Here is a 19,387-nt window from a genome sequence, read left to right on the forward strand (position 1 = left end):
CTGCAAGCTCCGCCTCCTGGGTTCACGCCATTCTCCTGCCTCAACCTCCTGAGTAGCTGGGACTACAGGTGCCTGCCCCCACACCTGGCTAATTTTTTGTATTTTTAGTAAAGATGGGGTTTCACCATGTTAGCCAGGATGGTCTTGATCTCCTGACCTCGTGATCCACCCACCTTGGCCTCCCAAAGTGCTGGAATTACAGGCGTGAGCCACCGCGCCCGACCTGTACCTTGATTTTTTTTTTTTTTAACAATAATATATCTTGAACATTTCTCCATGTCAAATATTTTTCTAAAAGGATACTTCTAAGTCTTTTTTGCAACCTAGACACCTTTGAAAATCTGGTAACAAGTATGTACTCTTACTAGTTTGGAGAAAATACCACTTCGTCAGCAAACTATATGGAATAATTTCTGTATCATTCCTAGGATTCACAGATACTCTAAGCCCATCCCTGAATCCCAGGTTAAGAATCTCTACCCTAAAACATGACTTTTAATAACTACTTAAGATTCTGATATGTATAAACAGTTGACTAATGTGATCATTTGGATTCCTTTCCATTCTTTTTTAAGTAGTACTTTAGTGAAATGCCTTGTCAGTGAATCTTGCATAGTTCTCTGATTACTGTCTTAGGATAAATTCCTGTTAGTGAAATTGCTGGGTCAAGAGCATGTCCACTTTGAATGCTTTTGAGACTTAGCTCTAGATCATTATTTGCTTATAATCTGTAAGTGATTGGTTTAAACCATCTCTAGGTATCATCTTGCTGTTCAGTCTTCTAATCTCCCTCTGCCTTCTTTCTCCATTGACACAGTTCCAGCCAGGAGATTCAGATCTATGCCATTGCACTGATTAATGCACTTTTTCTGAAGGCTCCTGAGGACAAGAGACAGGTCTGTGGCTGCCTTTTCACATTTTTCATCTGGGTTCTTCTGAGAGAAGAATTCTCACCCCACACACTCTTTGCGTTCAGAGAGCACAAATCCAGCCATTTTCCCAAGAGTCCTTCCTCCTAGCCCTCTGGTCTGGAGCCACCCTGCTGGGAAGAACTATGAGGGGAAACCAGCTGGGTCTTAGATGAGAGCAGGGTCCTTCAAACTTTTTCCTCTAAAGGGCCAGAGAATAAATATGTTTGACTTTATGGGCCATGTGGTCTATGTGATAGCTACTCAACCTTGCCATTGTAGCCAAAAGCAGCCTCAGATAGTAGGTAAATGAATGGGTATGGCTGTCTTCCAATAAAATCTTATTTACAAAAACAGGCAACAAGCCTAGTATGGCCACAGTTTGCCAGCTCCTGGGTTAGAGGACCAAGAATAAGGAAGAGGAGACCCTGTGGGTACCCTGAGTCCAAGGGCTCTAATATAAATGGGACTTCGCACTAAGTTTTATGTTTAAAGGTTCTCTGATGCAGATTCTAAACATCTTCCTTCCCCTGTTCATTGACTGTGACATTATGCAAATAGCTCTGCCTCTGTGAACCTTAGTTTCCTCACCTGTCACGTGGGAGCAACAACATCTGCCTTGCTTAGCTCACAAGGATGTCTGAGGAAAAACAAGATCCCTGTTTCACAGATGAGGAAAGTAAGAATCAGCTGGGTGGTGGAACAGGCCCTGACCTAAGAGCCAAGGGGCCTGGACTAAGTACTCTCCCTGCTGCTGGCTGGGCAAGTGCTTGTAACCTCTTTGGGTCTCAGTTTCTCTTTCTGTAAAATGAAAGGGCCAGTTTAAATAATCTCTGACAGCCCTTCCAACACTAACAGTCTAGATTTCTCTGACAAATCCCAAGTGATGTTAAAAGTAAGACATTTTAGTTCTCTGACAATCTCATGGGCTCAGTAAGATGAAATCCAAGTGGGATCATGTATGTACCCAGCTCTTGGTAGATTCTAGAGGGAAGACCAGAAGCATCTGTGGTTCTGTCTGTCCCTGTCTTTGGTGGATGGCTTGGCTCTGTTAATCTTCCTTCCTGGTCCTTGTTTGAATGTAAGCTGGAAGCTCATTCTGTCTGCTTCCCTCTGTGCTTTTGCTTTCTGCCAGCAGGACAAGCACCTTAATCCTCTAGACCTGCCTGTCGCTGTAAGTAGCGCTGCCATGTGGAAAGAGCCCCGGCTCTTCCAGGTGGGGAAGTCAAAAGCTGGGCAAGAATCTCATGGTCTGATCTAGATGTTCAGGGCATGCCAAGACTCTGGGAAAGGTTGTGTGCTGTGAATCTCCTTTGTCAGGACACTTAGGGAAGTACTGCAGATTAGAGTCACAGAAAGGATTAAGGGGGTACCTGCCCCAGGGAGTGTGGCCCCAGCCTTCCTTTGTAACTTGCCTTTGCATGGGTCTGTGGTTCAACTAGGGAAGACCAGACTCAGAAACCAGGGTTTGTAGAGTTTCTGCTGAGAGATCTGCTGTTAGTCTGATGGGCTTCCCTTTGTGGGTAACCCAACCTTTCTCTCTGGCTGCCCTTAACATTTTTTCCTTTGTTTAAACTTCAGTGACTCTGACAATTATGTGTCTTGGAGTTGCTCTTCTCGAGGAGTATCTTTGTGGCGTTCTCTGTATTTCCTGAATTTGAGTGTTGGCCTGCCTTGCTAGGTTGGGGAAGTTCTCCTGGATAATATCCTGCAGAGTGTTTTCCAGCTTGGTTCCATTCTCCCCGTCACTTTCAGGCACATCAATCAGGTGTAGATTTAGTCTTTTCATATAATCCCATATTTCTTGGAGGCTTTGTTCATTTCTTTTCACTCTTTTTTCTCTAAACTTCTCTTCTCGCTTCATTTCATTCATTTGATCTTCAATCACTGATGCTCTTTCTTCCAGTTGATCGAGTCAGTTACTGAAGCTTGTGCATTTGTCACGTAGTTCTCGTGTCATGGTTTTTATCTCTGTCAGTTCGTTTATGGCCTTCTCTGCATTGATTATTCTAGTTATCCATTCTTCCATTCTTTTTTCGAGATTTTTAGTTTCTTTGCGCTGGGTACGTAGTTCCTCCTTTAGCTCTGAGAAGTTTGATCTACGGAAGCCTTCTTCTCTCAGCTCATCCAAGTCATTCTCTGTCCAGCTTTGTTCTGTTGCTGGCAATGAACTGCATTCCTTTGGAGGGGGAGATGTGCTCTGATTTTTTGAGTTTCCAGCTTTTCTGCACTGCTTTTTCCCCATCTTTGCGGTTTTATCTGCCTTTGGTCTTTGATGATGGTGACGTATTGATGGGGTTTTGGTGTGGGTGTCCTTTCTGTTTGTTAGTTTTCCTTCTAACAGGCAGGACCCTCAGCTGCAGCTCTGTTGGAGTTTGCTTGAGGTCCACTCCAGACCCTGCTTGCCTGGGTATCAGCAACAGAGGCTGCAGAAGATAGAATATTGCTGAATAGCAAGTGTTGCTGTCTGATTCTTGTTCTGGAAGCTTCGTCTCAGAGGTGTACCCAGCAGTGTGAGGTGTGAGGTGTCAGTCTGCACCTACTGGGGGATATCTCCCAGTTAGGCTACTGAGGGGTCAGGGACCCACTTGAGCAGGCAGTCTGTCCATTCTCAGATCTCAACCTCTGTGCTGGGAGAACCACTGCTCTCTTCAAAGCTGTCAGACAGGGACATTTACACCTGCAGAGGTTGCTTTTTGTTTAGCTATGCCCTGTCCCCAGAGGTGGAGTCTACAGAGGCAGACAAGCCTCCTTGAACTGCGGTGGGCTCCACTCAGTTTGAGTTTCCCGGTGGCTTTGTTTACCTACTTAAGCCTCAGCAATGGCGGGCACCCCTCCCCCAGCCTCGCTGCCGCCTTGCAGTTAGATCTCAGACTGCTGTGCTAGCAATGAGGGAGGCTCTGTGGGCATGAGACCCTCTGGGCCAGGCGTGGGATATAATCTCCTGGTGTGCCATTTGCTAAGACCCTTGATAAAGCGCAGTATTAGGGTATGAGTTACCCAATTTTCCAGGTGCTGTGTGTCTCAGTTTCCCTTGCCTAGGAAAAGGAATTCCCTTCCCCCTTGCACTTCCCAGGTGAGGTGATGCCTCGCCCTGCTTCAGCTCTCACTGGTTGGGCTGTACCCACTGACCAGCACTGACTGTCCTACACACCCCAGTGAGATGAACCCAGTACCTCAGTTGAAAATGCAGAAATCACCCGTCTTCTGTGTTGCTCACGCTGGGAGCTGGAGGCTGGAGCTGTTCCTATTCAGCCATCTTGGGTGCCCCCTTCTTTTTTTGTTTTCCATTTGCTTGGTAGATCTTCCTCCATCCCTTTATTTTGAGCCTATGTGTGTCTCTGCATTTGAGATGGGTCTCCTGAATACAGCACACTGATGGGTCTTGACTCTTTATCCAACTTGCCAAGGACTGGGTTATATTTCTAAGGCTAATATCATCGGTGCAATAAAAATAACCCTCAAACATTTCTTGATCCTTATGAAGGTGCTATAGAGAATATTGGTGCATTGTTGCTCATTTTTCCCCATGTATTGGAATAAAACCCTGCTTGTTTGATGAAGAGGTAGGTGATCTACTTTTCTTGCAGCTAGGGTTCATTTTGTGTGAAATATACACATCTTAAAATATTGAAATCATATTTAATATGTAAGAGATGGTCACATAATGAAAGGAATTACGAACTGAGGCTCATTGGAGAAACAACAGATTTATGGTTTTTAGAAATAAATTTAAATAAATAAGTATAAAAGCTCTTTAAAAATAAAGATTATTGAATTCCACAAAATGTATCCTCAGTTAAAGGGAAGATGGTATTTTCATCCAAAGGAAGACTCACTAATTATTAAAGAGATCACTGTTCAAGTTCCAAAAAGCATTGGCAGAAATTAACAAATTGGTTATAAAAGTTATGTGAAGGATAAGTGTCCAAAATACCCCATAAGGGAGGGAGAAATTGATTTCTAGATATCAGCTCTTTTTCTAAAACTAGACAATTAAACTTGTGCTATATTAAAACAGAAAAAATGACAGATGACATAGAATTCAGAAACATATCCATGTATGTGATAAAATCATGGAATATGGGTAGACATTACAAAGAATGATTTTTGACAGTTATTTTCCTTCAGTAGTTGATAAACATGTGCTGCATTCTTCTGGCCTCTATGGTTTCAGATGAAAAATCTGTTGTCATCCGAATTGTCAGTCCTTTGTAGGTAACACATAGTTTTTTTTTGTTTTTTGTATATAAACTACTTATTAACAGATAAGGCCTACAGATTTATTTCTTCTTGGACACACCCATGGTGCGGCCACGGCGGCCAGTGGTCTTGGTGTGCTGGCCTGGGACACGAAGGCCCCAGAAGTGGCACAGCCCTCTGTGGGCCCGAATCTTCTTCAGTCGCTCCAGGTCTTCACGGAGCTTGTTGTCCAGACCATTGACTAGGATCTGGCTATATTTTTCATCCTTTACATCCTTCTGTCTGTTCAAGAACCAGTCTGGGATCTTGTACTGGCATGGATTCTGCATAATGGTGATCACATGTTCCACCTCATCCTCAATGAGTTCTCCCACCCTCTTGGTGAGGTCGGTGTCTGCTTTCCTCAACACCACATGAGCATATCTTCGGCCCACACCCTTAATGGCAGTGATGGCAAAGGCTGTTTTCCATTGCCCATCGATGTTGGTGTTAAGTACTTGCAAAAGACGCTGGAACTTTTCAGGGATCACTAGAGACATGGCGGCAGCACAAGTGGTGGTGTGTAGGCCTCCTGTGGAAGATGCATAGATTTTTTAAAAGAATCAACATTATAGCAATTTAAATGAATGAGATATATATCAGTTTGAATAGTTCTCAAGAACGCACTGTTGACATGAAAAAAATTCAACAGTGAAAAACTATATATGTTCAAAACTATATATGTTCTAATAGACTTTACATACACGTAATGCTTTTGATATGAACTACATTGAGTGTGTGTATGCATAATGTCTACATTTATTAACGTGACTCGGAAGTTTCCATACAGATTTTTTTTTTATTGCAGAAGCCCATCTGGGTAGAAGAGAAACAATGGGATAGACAAAGAGAGAAAAAGGTTGACTTTATTTGTAATGTTTGATTTCTTCTCTAAATCAGATTTGAGGAAAGTCTTATGATTCTTTTATTCTGAGCAGGGCACACAGGTATATATATATTATTTTTTAGGTTCCTGGCTTTTTTCCTTAAATATCTAAAAAATAGAAGCTTCTAGTTGTGCACATTCTCATTTCAAACTGCCCTGATGGTAATTGTGATACATAATTTAAATATTAAACTTTGTTCCACCTATAAAGTATGCTCTAGAGAACCTCATGCAGTTCAATGGACATATTTGGGAAAAATGTTGTGCCAAAGACGTAGGAGCTGGGCTTTGGGATATGTTACAGGTTATTCTGTTGGTCCAGTGGGTTCTGGAATATGTTACAGGTTATTCTGTTGGTCCAAATCTGGACGTTCTGGCTGAGAGCAAAGAGGTGTCATTAACCATGGCTCTCTGCAAACTATAATTCTGTCCCCAGGTGTCTAGAAAAGGTATGCTTAGAATTAAAAGGAGAAATCTTACGATAATAAGTAATTTACTCTCTTACTATACATTACCAAATTGACCTCCAAATCTGTTTTTTTCTCCACATAAACTATAGTAGGTAGTATTCTTTAAAAGTTATATTCTATGAAGCAGTAAATTATAGAGTTTCTAAAACTACTAGCTATCATAATTTTTAAAAACATACAACTCCTTTACTAATGCAACTGTACTTACCCAAAGTTGAAATATTATATATTTAGGTGTTGAAAAATCTATATAGATGCTTCTTTGCTAACCCATATCATTCACAGACCTATGTTAATGTGCTGACATTTTGATTTAGGCATATAAAAATTTATTTTTTTAGATATTTTAAATAAAGAAAAACTTCTGTAATAGAAAGTTTTATTTTTGAGGCTTCTGAGAGTTTAACTATCAGCAACATTTACCTTGTAAATTTTCTATGCATATGAAATTTCATTTGTCATGTATAGAGGCTACAATACCCTCACAGTGAATATATGATGCTCTGCATACGTTAGATCTAGTTTACTTTGTAAAATAATCATGTCTCTTGACCTGTTATATTAACCTAATGTCAGGGGCTTGTAAGTTCCTGACTGAGCTTTTGCTTTTTTTTTTTTTTCAAATCAATCAAAAGGATTAGCGAAAGATGTAACAAGAGAAAGGGAATTGAGAAAACTTTCCTTATGGAGTAACAAACAACTAAACAAAATAAAAAGAAAATATCTTACACTTTGTAGCTCTTAGAAGAAGGAGACACTGGTTTAAGTAATTTACAAAATGTTCCTTTATTTTCACGACCACTCTCTGAGATGGACACATTATTACAGTATTCCCATTTTACAAATGAGAAATTAGAGTCACAAAGAAGTTTAGACACTTGACCAAGATCACACAGCTCGTATAATAAACAAAGCAGCTGAGATATGAACCCAGGCATTTTAACTCCAGAGTTTATATTTTGGGTTGCTACACCATATTGCTACCTGAAAGTAAACCAAGGCTGTAAAAAGGTGGCTGTGAAGAAACCCTAAGGATTAGATATGGTTTCATATCAATATTGATTTACTTAAGATAATCTGAAATATTTTTATAAACTTTTTTCTTTCAAAAAATGCTGCTTCTACCTCTTATTGCTTATTTTAGTAAATGTGACCCATAATCATCTTTTTTTAAATTATTATACTTTATGTTCTAGGGTACATGTACACAATGTGCAGTTTGTTACATGTGTATACATGTGCCATGTTGGTGTGCTGCACCCATTAACTCGTCATTTACATTAGGTATATCTCCTAATGCTAACCCTCCCCGCTCCCCACAACAGTACACCATGGAATACTATGCAGCCATAAAAAAGGATGGGCTCATGTCCTTTGTAGGGACATGGATGAAGTTGGAAACCATCATTCTCAATAATCATCTTTTAATACAAGCCAGAGTACATAGGCTCATCCTAGATTTCTACTACTTTTATACTTCCAAATGACCAAATCTTACGGGTTTAGAATACAAATGATTCAAACAGCTATCATTTACAGAGCATCTGTGGTCATAAACTGTGCAAGTTACTTGATCTGTGATTCTTGTATATCTCATTTCATGAGCACAATTTTAGGTAAATTATCCCTATCTGAGATTCATAAAGTTGCATTAATTTGTTTAGATTACATTGTTAATAAGTGACTGAACTGGGGATTGGCCTACACTCTTTCAACTGTATCATACTCTATTGATTATTAAGTATCTTCTGCAGTGTAACCCAACTTTTCCATCCCCAGTGCCATACCCCTCAGTCATCACTTGTCTATTTTGTAGCTTCATTTTGATTACTGTTAACACCTTCACTTCTATCTAAAAAGTATGGCATCTTCCTAATGCCAGTTTTTACTTCAGAGTTTCAAATCATTCAGAATACTGAGGGTTCTTTCATATAAAAATAAATTGCCCATATCATGTGTATTTCATTTCCTTGGTCTGAGTTTCCCAACCCTGTTAGGACATGTTTGATTGACTTCTCTCTCTCATTTATGTCACTTTCTTGTTCATTCTCTGCAAAGCCCTCTCCCCTTCCAGCCTTTCCCACTCACTTGAGAATATGAAGGTTTGATGTAGGTGGATTGGCCTCCCTGAAGACAAGGAGTTTGACACAGATTGCAGACACTTTCCTCTCAAGTTGTATATCAGATGAAGAGTTGTTAAAAGAAATAGCTGCCTAAAGCATCTCATTTCACATTACCTGGAGAGGGAGTTTTTGTCAGAAACCATCGCACTGATAGGTGAAAATACATTGCCCAGCATATTCACCGGCATATTCCCATGAATACTGAAATTGTATCCCACAGAGTTAACATTATTAACATTCAACTGAGCATGTGACAGTAAATTTAGAGAAAAGCATCATTCTGAATATTTAATAATGATATTCAGCATTTTTATGGTATATTTTCAAAGTGAGGTATAAAGATTCATAATGAATTTGTGAGCTCCACAGGATGTACCTTGGAGGCATGCCTAGCTCATTCTGCCCATTTGACACTTGAAGAAACGGAGGACTTGGGAGATTTAGGGATTTGCTCAATGTATCTCCATATCTTCCTTTTACTGAGTTCTGCTGGCAGAAGACATCCACTGATTCTTTTAAGGGAAAATTAAGATAAAAATATAATGTACAGTGTCTTATACTGAAATTTAAATATTCAAATAGCATTGACAATGGCTTCTTACTGAAGAGGGCATGTGAAGCAAATTACACTGGCTTCTTAACTCTTCAAAAGTCTTCAAAAATAAAGATGATTGTAAGTAGGTATTTGGCAGGAAAGACAGCTGTAGAGTCATGGAGCTTGGAGTGAACTGTCCTTGCAATTCAGGTCATGAGGCTTCTTAGCTGAGAAGCAGTTCTATGAACGGATATGTGGGCCTGCTATAGTACATAGAATTAAAGGATTCCCCTGGGCATCTCTTTCTACAAGCAGATTTCAAAGCATTTTGTACTTTGCCATGAGAAATTCAATGTTGAATATTACAAGGAAGCCAGGCATTCAAGGGAAGTAAAAACATTCCTAATTTCTAAAAAGTAACAAAGAATAAGCCAATTTTCAAAATATTTTCAGTTTTCACTTCTAATCAAGGAAAAGAGTCTAATGGCCATTAAACATATATCCTTTTTAGTTAACTTTAGTGCTGGGTTTTTGTTTTTTTTTTTTTTTTGCCAAAAAATGAAACTATTGAGAATATATTCCATTTTAAAAAACTTATAATACTATAACAAATGTATATTTGAATAATTTTCACAAATGTCAGAGTCAAGCAAAAAGGTGTTTTTAGACAATAAATTAAGAATTAAGTATTAAAATAGATCTAGTAAATCTAACAAATTATGTGTCTAATTTCCTCATTTACAAAGCAAATTTTGGGGTATGGAATGACTTATTGTCACAGAACTGATTGGGGCAATGGTCAAATCACAATTCTGATTTTTTAACCTTTATTTACTTTTTTTTTTAATTGTTTCTTTATCTCTTTGATTCTTGATTGGAATGACAAAGTTGAGAACTGTCTTTTTGAAATTAATTTTTATCTTTTACAACTAGATGTTATGAGGTTAAAATACCTTTTACTTAAAATACAAACTCATAGTAGTGGAAGTTGATTACGTCAACCATCTTCCTTCCACCTCCTACCCTAAAATTGTAGTGGTTCTCTACTGACTACAGAAAAAAATCCCTCCCCTTTGGTTTGATAATTAAGACATCTACTTATTTATCCATAGACAAACATTTTTTAATTTACCTTTGATTCCCATTGCCAATCTATGTTCTGGCCACACTGAATTATTTATTTGGAGTTTCTTTTTCTATTATTTCGGGTTCCCTGGTTTTTCTCATGTTCTCATTGCACCAAATTCTATTTGCTTTCTCTTCACACAGGTAAATCTGCTCAGCAGCAAGGCTAATCTTAAATTTTATATCTTCCATGAAGTCTTCTCTGCACTCCAGGGCAATGAGTGAGCTCCTCCTCCTCTGAAGTTTCGGAGCTCTCTAGCTAGATCTCACATATTCTACATCAGATTAAATTTTCCATTGTCTTTTGATACTCTATTTCTTGTTTCAAATTCAGGATCATCCACAGATTTGCAAGTCACACTGGTAACATTATCTGATCACATCCTTTTCTTGCCCTTTGATTATTTAAAATACTCATGAATGCAATGGCTTCTTGGTATACGAGACAGTTGTCTTGTCTATATGTATCTCAGGATGAAATAAGAAAACCTAAAAAGAAGAATTCTTCCTTACCTTTGCCTTGCCTTATGTTCTATAAATACGTTTTATATAATGTCAAAACACAGGAGTAATAAATAGTGTTAAATTGCTCACTACCAATACAGCTACATGGTTTCAGTTGCCATTTCAGGAACAAGGGAATTATGACAAGTAAAAGCTGATATTAAAAGTTCCCCTAAATTTTGAAAGTAAAAACAATCAAGTGAGAAGGATAGTGATAATCTGTACAACCCTCCAGCACATATTTACCTGTGTAAAATCTACTTTGTCTTAAATACAGCCACTGTACTAGTTATGGTTAGTGTTTTTATAGTATATCTCTATTACTCTTTTATTTAACCTACTGGTTTTTTATATTTAAAGTGAGTTTCTTATACACAGTATGTAACTGAGTCTTGATTTTTTTTTTCCTCGCTCTGTTGCCCAAGCTGGAGTGCAATGGCATGATCTTGGCTCACTGCAACCTCCGCCTCCCAGGTTCAAGTGATTCTTCTGCTTCAGCCTCCCCAGTATCTGGGATTACAGGCACCTGCCATCATGCCTGGCTAATTTTTGTACTTTTGTAGAGGTAGAAATGCAGTTTCACCATGTTGGCCAGGCTGGTCTCAAACTCCTGGCCTCAGGTGATCAGTCTGCCGCGGCCTCCCAAAATGCTGTGATTACAGGTGTGACCCACTGCACATGGCCTGAGTCTTGGTTTTTTGAGTGGTCTGGCAAAGTCCATTTTTTAGTTGGAGTGTCTGGACTATTTACATTAAATGCAATTTTCAAGGGTATTTAAATCCACCATTATAGCATCTGTTTTATCCTCTCCCATCTGGTTCTGTTCACTTTCACTTCTTTCTATCTTCGTTTGGATAGAAGATATTTTAAATAATTCAACTTATATTCACAATTAAATGATTGACTATACATAATTTTATTTTTAAGTGTTTCTCTAGTGCTTATGACACACATCTTAAAATTTCATTATAACCTCAGATAATATTATATCAACATACTTAAAATGAGGGAAATTACATCAATACATTTACACTTACCATCTCCAATTTTTGTGCTTTTTGTGCTGTTACAGCCACAAATTTTAATTTTTCAAATATTATAAGCATCACAGTATATTATTTTGTTGTTTGTAGTGGTGTTGTTTTAGTTAATAATCTTTTAAAGATATTTTAACATGAGCATTAGATTATTTTATATTTACAAACATTTTGTTTTTCAGTGCTTTGCATAGATCTGAGTTTCTATTTGTTATCACTTTCTTCTGCTTCAAAAATTTTAAAACCTCTGTATAGATCTGCTGATGACAAATTTAATTAGCTTGTTTGAAAATACGTTTATTTTTTCACTGAATTCCAGATTTACAGATTTAGCTCCTTATTTGCCACCTTGAAGACATCATTCCATTGCCCTTATGGCATTCATAGTTTCAGAAAAGCTGTCTTCTTAGTCATTCTTAACTTACTTCTATGAAGGTAGCAAGTATTCCTTGCCTTCCTTTTGATTTCTTTTTGTTTTCTTATCTGGTTTTCAGTTACTTAACCATCATATGACATAGTGTGATTATCTTTGAAGGAATAACTTTAAAATTTTTAAATTAAAATTATATATCTATATATTCAAAAAACTAGTAAACTGCTTGATATTACAGCAAACTATTTTAGAGCTCTTTTTATTTTTTAACCTTTATATTTTTCTCTGTGTTTTACTTTGTTTAGTTCAACATTGCTGTGTCTTCAAGTTCACTGATCATTTTTACAGGTTTCTAGTATGATTATAATAATTTGTGTATTATTTAAAAAGACTAGCTATTGCTATTCACAAATGCAAACACATGGAATCAACCCAAATGCCCATCAATGATAGACTGGATAAAGAAAATGTAGTACATATACACTATGGAATACTAAGGAGCCATAAAAAGGAATGAGATCATGTCCTTTGCAGGGACATGGATGGAGCTGGAAGCCATTATCCTCAGCAAACTAATGCAGGAACAGAAAACCAAACACCAAGTGTTTTCACTTATGAGTGGGAGCTAAATAATGAGAACACACGGACACAGGGAGCAGAACAACACACACTGGGGCCTGTTGTGTGATGGAGTTGGTCGGGGGAAGAGCATTAGGAAAAATAGCTAATGCATGCTGGGCTTAATACCTAGGTGATGGGTTGATAGGTGCAGCAAACCATCATGGCACACGTTGAACTGTGTAACAAACCTGCACATCCTGCACATGTACCCGGAACTTAAAATTAATAAAAAAAAAAAAAAAGGAAATGAAAGGTGGGTGGAAGCATAAATTAAAGAATTCAAGCAAACTATAAAATGCTAGGAAATTGATTCCTACTTAAAGCCTCAAGAAGGAATATTTATTCATTTCTTCCTGCAATTTTAAGCTAATACATAGCATCATTTTCCTTTTGCAGAAAATATTTTCTTTATACAGTCATCCTTCAGTTTACATGGGGAATTGGTTCCAAGTATCCTAAATATACCAAAATGCACACACACTCAAGTCTCACAGTTGACCCTGTAGAACCCTCATAAAGGGTCGGCCCTCAGTATATGCATGTTCACGAATACTATATTTTGTGTATATGCTATACTGAATTTGACTGAAAAAAATGCACATACAAATAGACCCATGCAGCTCAAACCTATGTTATTCAAGACTCAACTGTAGTGGATATGCTGATCACAGGTTTTCTTTGTTTTAGAATGACTAAAAATGTCTGTTTTACATTCAGTTTTGAATTATGAAATAATAAATTGTGAAAGTCTAGCTTAATCATTATTTTCTTATAGCTCTTTGAGGATATCACTTTATTGTCATGGTAGAAACATTGATGTGCCACCCACATAGTCCCATCAAGAAAGAACTTGTCTTTGTTGTCAGCGGACATTCCCCAGCTGTCAGTATCTTCATGATTTGCCTCCAGTACAGATAGCTGTCTTTTCAAAATGTGCTGTTTTTAGTCGACTGATACCCAAGGATTGCAGTGGAAATATAAACACGCAGCCCATTCATTGGCCCAACGTGGGCTAAATCATAGAGGTCACTGATTTCCATGAGATTAGCCAAGACTTTGTTGTATCTTCATGATAAATTTTCGGTTTTTCATTCAAAATCCTACCTCTTTTCTGCTTTATGCTGCATGTGTTACTCACTAATAAATATCCTGCATGCTAAACTCTGTCTCAGCATCTTTCTGGAAAACCCACACTGGGATAGTTGCTATCAAAACTGATTTGAAAAAGCATATGACGAAATAAGAATTTGGAACTTGATTATTCACTGCTACCTAGAAGTGAGTGATCTGTCACTGGTCTTCAGTGGAACACAGACCCAGTGATAGTCCAATTGTTAAAATTCTGGGAAAAAGGAATACAGCAGAATGTGTGATGTAGCTAGCATTTGAGATACACAGAGGGAAGAATAACCGGGCAAGTCTCATTATTTTTCAGTTACTAAGCACCACTGGATCCTCAAAGAAGAAAATGAAAACCTGTAAGTGATTATCAGGCAGGTAAAGTCAAGAGTGACAATCAGATAACTTCTTCTGTGATTCACTAATGCTTAGCTTCTACCTGCAGCAGCAGGACAGAGAAAGCTGGGAACCAGGAAGAGGGCCAGTGGCTGGGCTCAAAATTGTAGACCCTACTGCCTGTAGTTGCTATCAGAGCCTCAACTGATACTAATTTTTCTTTCATCCACTTTTTAATTAACATTACTTTAGTGCTACATCTGCTGGCTGCAGTGGCTCTCCTGGAGACCAATATATCTGAAGGTTCTGAGTTCCTGTTTTCATGTTTTCATTCTCAGGCTGGGAATGCTTCTCTTGCCCATTTACCATCACAACTGGACAAGGGAACCCAAAAAAGTCTAAATGGATTACCAGGATTTTGCACAGATTTCTCCCTGGCCCCATTCTGTAACATGGGTACCTCCTCGTGAAGATCCCTGTCAAATAGTCCTGTCAGCCAGGTTGGTTACTTATTTTACTTGACTGCTGGTCTCTGAGCCAAAAGCAAGCAAAGGGCAATGGCAGTTGCTACATCTTATCATTCGCTGAGAGTCCTACTATGATTATGGCAACAGTGTGTCCTTGTGTGCACCTGGACTTCTAACCACTTAGAAGCTATAAATTTGGGGAAAGAGGAGTAAACATTTTCCCAGTGGATCAATGGGTGATGGGTAGTAGGGCCACTGCATCTTCCCACACTTGGCTTTGAGATGAAAATATTAATATTCTTCTCTTTTGATAATAGTATCATCTAGGGGTCACTGACTTGATGCGTATTCTTTATTCTGGAGAATGGGAGTCCATCCCTGTAGAATATAATCTCAAAGCTGGTGCTTGAACTGCACCAATACCATATCAACCTGACAGCTTCTGAGTGGTGTGACACGGATTATTTCTAGTGGGTTCCATGATATGGTCCCACTCCCACACCCCCTTTGTTTTAAAGTGAGATGTCATTCTTAAAATATGTTATGTGATACCACATTCTTACAGATCAAACATTCGATACTTCCTTAGTTAGCAATGCTGCCTCATGCCACATAGGTAGAAAAGACAATCCCCATATTTAGAATATGCCTTTCTTTCCCCTCTGATTAGAACAAATTACAGAATTAATTACATGGAAACAGGCCAATGTAATCAATTTGTAATCAATGTGTAGTCCACTGGTGTCCTCAAGGAATGTTGCCATATTGGGTGATCAGTTCAAGCCTTCACTGCTGGCAATTTGAATATTTTGTGATAGCAATAACTACACCAACCGTCTGCCACTGGGGCCATACATAGTCTCTCTTTACTGATGGTCATTCTTTTCATATGTCCATCATGCCAGCATTGGTGTAGCTGTTCACTAAGGCTGGCTGATGTAAACTGGCTGATTCATTATGTCTACTTGGTGGATTCGTGTCTCTTCATGGGTATTCTTTGGTAGGCATTAACATGGGATACAAAAATCTTCAGGTTTTGTTTTACATCCATCCATTGCCTCTACCACAGAGCACTTTCTCCAATCTTTTAATAATTCTTTCAGACTCTTGATACATCTAGCATGGCAGCTAAAATTGAGCCTACTACTTGGGTGAGTTGGGTTTTACTGTCATCCTTCACCTGAATCTGCAAGGCTTAGAGTGTGAGTTAAAAATGATCAATACTGGCTGGGTGCGGTGGCTCAAGCCTGTAATCCCAGCACTTTGGGAGGCCGAGACCGGCGGATCACGAGGTCAGGAGATCGAGACCATCCTGGCTAACATGGTGAAACCCCGTCTCTACTAAAAAATACAAAAAATTAGCCAGGCAATGTGGCGGGCGCCTGTAGTCCCAGCTACTCGGGAGTCTGAGGCAGGAGAATGGCATGAACCCAGGAGGCGGAGCTTGCAGTGAGCTGAGATCTGGCCACTGCACTTCAGCCTGGATGAAAAAGCAAGACTCCGTCTCAAAAAAATAAAAAAAACTATCAATACCCCCACCACTACATCTTTTTGATCTGTGAGGGCAAGGCAACAACTTTCACCATCTACCCAAAGGTACAATACGGGTAGACTGCAAGAGTTGTCACCTTTGTTACATTGTTTTTATTATGTTAACTAGGTTGACAGTTTCAAAACCTTCCTTTTTATCTTTGTCAGTATCATATCCCTTAACATACAGGTTAGGAACCCAACACTGGTTGCATCTACTACTGCTCTTCAAAGATTCCTCCAGGAACAGAGGATAACCAGAATCCTGAAGAAGCTACTGTCAAAATGTATGTGAAAAATGAATTTGAGCAGAGCAAGGATATATTGTTAGGAAAATAAGGCTAGATACCAATACCTACTTCAAGGAGGACTCATTACCTCAGCTGCCAAAAGACGGCCTCTAGCTGTTTGAAACATCAGAGTTGATTCAGCTACAGAGATCCTCTTCACCTAAGGGCCTTCCTTTCCTCCAGCAGCCCATATTCCATGAACAATTACGGTAAGAGACAGAAAGCCCCAGCTATAACTCTCACAGGCCATATATTCTCCCAAATTGCAGTGGGGTTAGCCGAAGCATTTTTAGGCTAGCATCACAGCATAATTTCTCCCTCCGTCCACTCTGTCTTTCATTTCCATGATGCAGGTGTTTATTTTTAGTAAATATCCTGCACGCCAAACTCTCTTTCACTGTCTGCTTCAGTTGAACCCAAACTTGGACAATTGTCATCTGGTTTTGTTTTTGATAAAAAGTTCAGTATCCGTGTCATATTTTCTCCTATGAAGAAAATCTCTTCTGTTCTGGTTGATTTCAAGATTTTCTTTTAAAAATAATTTTATTAAACATTTTTGTGAAGATTTGGTAATTTTTTTAAATTTTATTTTAATGCTAGAAAAATCTCTGGAATATTCAAGAAGATAATATGGCACATGTGGAAAATATTTAGAGTTCTTGCCCCTAAAAAGTTATACATTTAATTTGGTTATGTTGTATAAAGCAATGTTCAAAAATCTCCTCCAAAAGTGGATAAAGTGGTTTTCCTAATGATAACCTACTTTGTAAGGAAAACTATCCATGTTGTTATTTTCTCAATGTTTTACTTTGTCTCCAAACTGAACCTCATCCTTAGTGGGATTATCTGCATCTAACCTCAAACCCCCCGACCAACCCCCTACCATCACTTCAGGATTTTGAGAAGGCTGGATACCGTTCCATGATCCAACTTCAATTATCAAATTTAATCCCTTCTGCTATCCCCTTCCAGTTTTCAATTTGTGATACGGATTTGACTAATCTTTAGATTTAAATTATTATCTCTATAAGAGATTAACTAGATAAACACTACAGTCCCTTCTGAGTCTCTATTATTCCATGCAATACATCTCTTGGAAATTCTGAGTCTTGTAACGGGGGTAATATCTTTGACATATTTTATTTAAAACATCTATTTCTAAAACAAGATACATTTTTTTAAAAGCATGTTTATTACTCACCAGGTTTACTATAATAATTTCTCTGTATTTTGTCTCCTAGGTGTAATAGGCTTCTTAAATATATTTGATATCTATCATTATTGTAAAAATCTGCTAGGTTTTATTTCGTCAAATGTCACTTCACTTTCTTAATGGAATTCCAATTACCTGATATTAGACTTTACCATTCTCCCAAAATTTTCTTATGTTGTCTTCTGTTTGTTTATTTGAGATGGAGTTTAGCACTTGTCACCAAGGCTGGAGTGCAATGGCATGATCTCGGCTCACTATAACCTCTGCCTCCTGTGTTCAAGCAATTCTCCTGCCTCAACCTCCAGAGTAGCTGGGATTACAGGCGCCCACCACCACGCCCAGCTAATTTTTGTATTTTTTTAGTAGAGATGGGGTTCACCATGTTGGCCAGGCTGGTCTCGAACTTCTGACCTCAGGCGATTCACCCGCCTCGGCCTCTCAAAGTGCTGGAATTACAGGCATGGGCCACCACTCCCGGCCTCTTTTGTATGTTTTAACCTTTTTGCTTCTCCATTTTAAATTTAGGTTGTTTGCTTTTGACCTCTTACTGGTTTTTGAACTAGCTAGTGTTTTCTAAACTTGCCATTTGTGTTATTTTGTCTGTGTGTGTGTTTTATTTTTCTAACCTACACCTGATCCTTCTTTACAATTTCTTATTGTATGTAAAAATTCCCAATGACAAATAATTTTGACTACTGGAGTAACCTGTTCTCAGCTACTTTTTCTTACCATCATCCCCATTAAAGAATTTCCTCGGGGCAGAATTACAAGATAACAGAAAAAAATGAGAGTAAATAAAAATGGTTATTTTCCTTATTCTTTCTGAGCTTTCAGCATTTATTTTTCCACTCCTTCAATCAGACTAGTAGATTTCTTCTGGATCTTTCTCTGCAGTGTAGAGTTTACTTCCAGTTTTCAAATTATGCTGAGTTCAGGCCAGAGGATACCAGAGTAGGAAAAAAAATCGTTAAACACATCACCATTTCAATGGGACATAAAATTGTGCCATTCTTTCTTTACCTGCTTCCTTACATTGAATTTTCTGAGTTCCCAAATAATAACTCCTGTGCATCTATCTAGGTTTCTTGGATGAATTCAGTGAGATATGGAGAGGTGTGTGTTTATCTTACTCAGAGTCAGCAGAATCTAACCCGACTTCATCCTTTATTATCTAGAAAATAGTGACCATAGTTTTCTTTTTTTTTTTTTTGAGACGGAGTCTCGCTCTGTCTCCTGGGCTGGAGTGCAGTGGCCGGATCTCAGCTCACTGCAAGCTCTGCCTTCCGGGTTTACGCCATTCTCCTGCCTCAGCCTCCCGAGTAGCTGGGACTACAGGCGCCCGCCACGGCACCTGGCTAGTTTTTTGTATTTTTTAGTAGAGACAGGGTTTCACCGTGTTAGCCAGGATGGTCTCGATCTCCTGACCTCGTGATCCGCCCATCTCAGCCTCCCAAAGTGCTGGGATTACAGGCTTGAGCCACCATGCCCGGCCTGACCATAGTTATTTTTACACTAACGTCTGACAATTACATTATCTCCATTTCCTATGTTTCTGTTTATATTGTGTATGGCTAGTCTTGGTTTTCATTGCCTTATCTTTTAGAGTAT

At 38.7% G+C, this 19,387-nt stretch overlaps 1 protein-coding gene and 1 pseudogene across 1 annotated transcript in view; one reads left to right on the forward strand and one right to left on the reverse strand.

Moving 5' to 3' along the window:
* The window catches only part of LOC105524232 (engulfment and cell motility protein 2-like), an 8,229-nt gene extending 7,210 nt beyond the window's left edge, over positions 1-1,019 (forward strand). The window contains exon 9 of the mRNA XM_011959417.1: positions 818-1,019. Within this exon, the coding sequence (XP_011814807.1) occupies positions 818-1,019 (202 nt within the window). The remainder of the gene's footprint in view (positions 1-817) is intronic.
* A 4,134-nt stretch (positions 1,020-5,153) lies between these two features.
* On the reverse strand, positions 5,154-5,650 carry LOC105524228 (annotated as a pseudogene).
* Positions 5,651-19,387: the final 13,737 nt, after the last annotated feature.

Source organism: Colobus angolensis, unplaced genomic scaffold (genome assembly GCF_000951035.1).
Source record: "Colobus angolensis palliatus isolate OR3802 unplaced genomic scaffold, Cang.pa_1.0 Scaffold491, whole genome shotgun sequence".
Classification (NCBI taxonomy): domain Eukaryota; kingdom Metazoa; phylum Chordata; class Mammalia; order Primates; family Cercopithecidae; genus Colobus; species Colobus angolensis.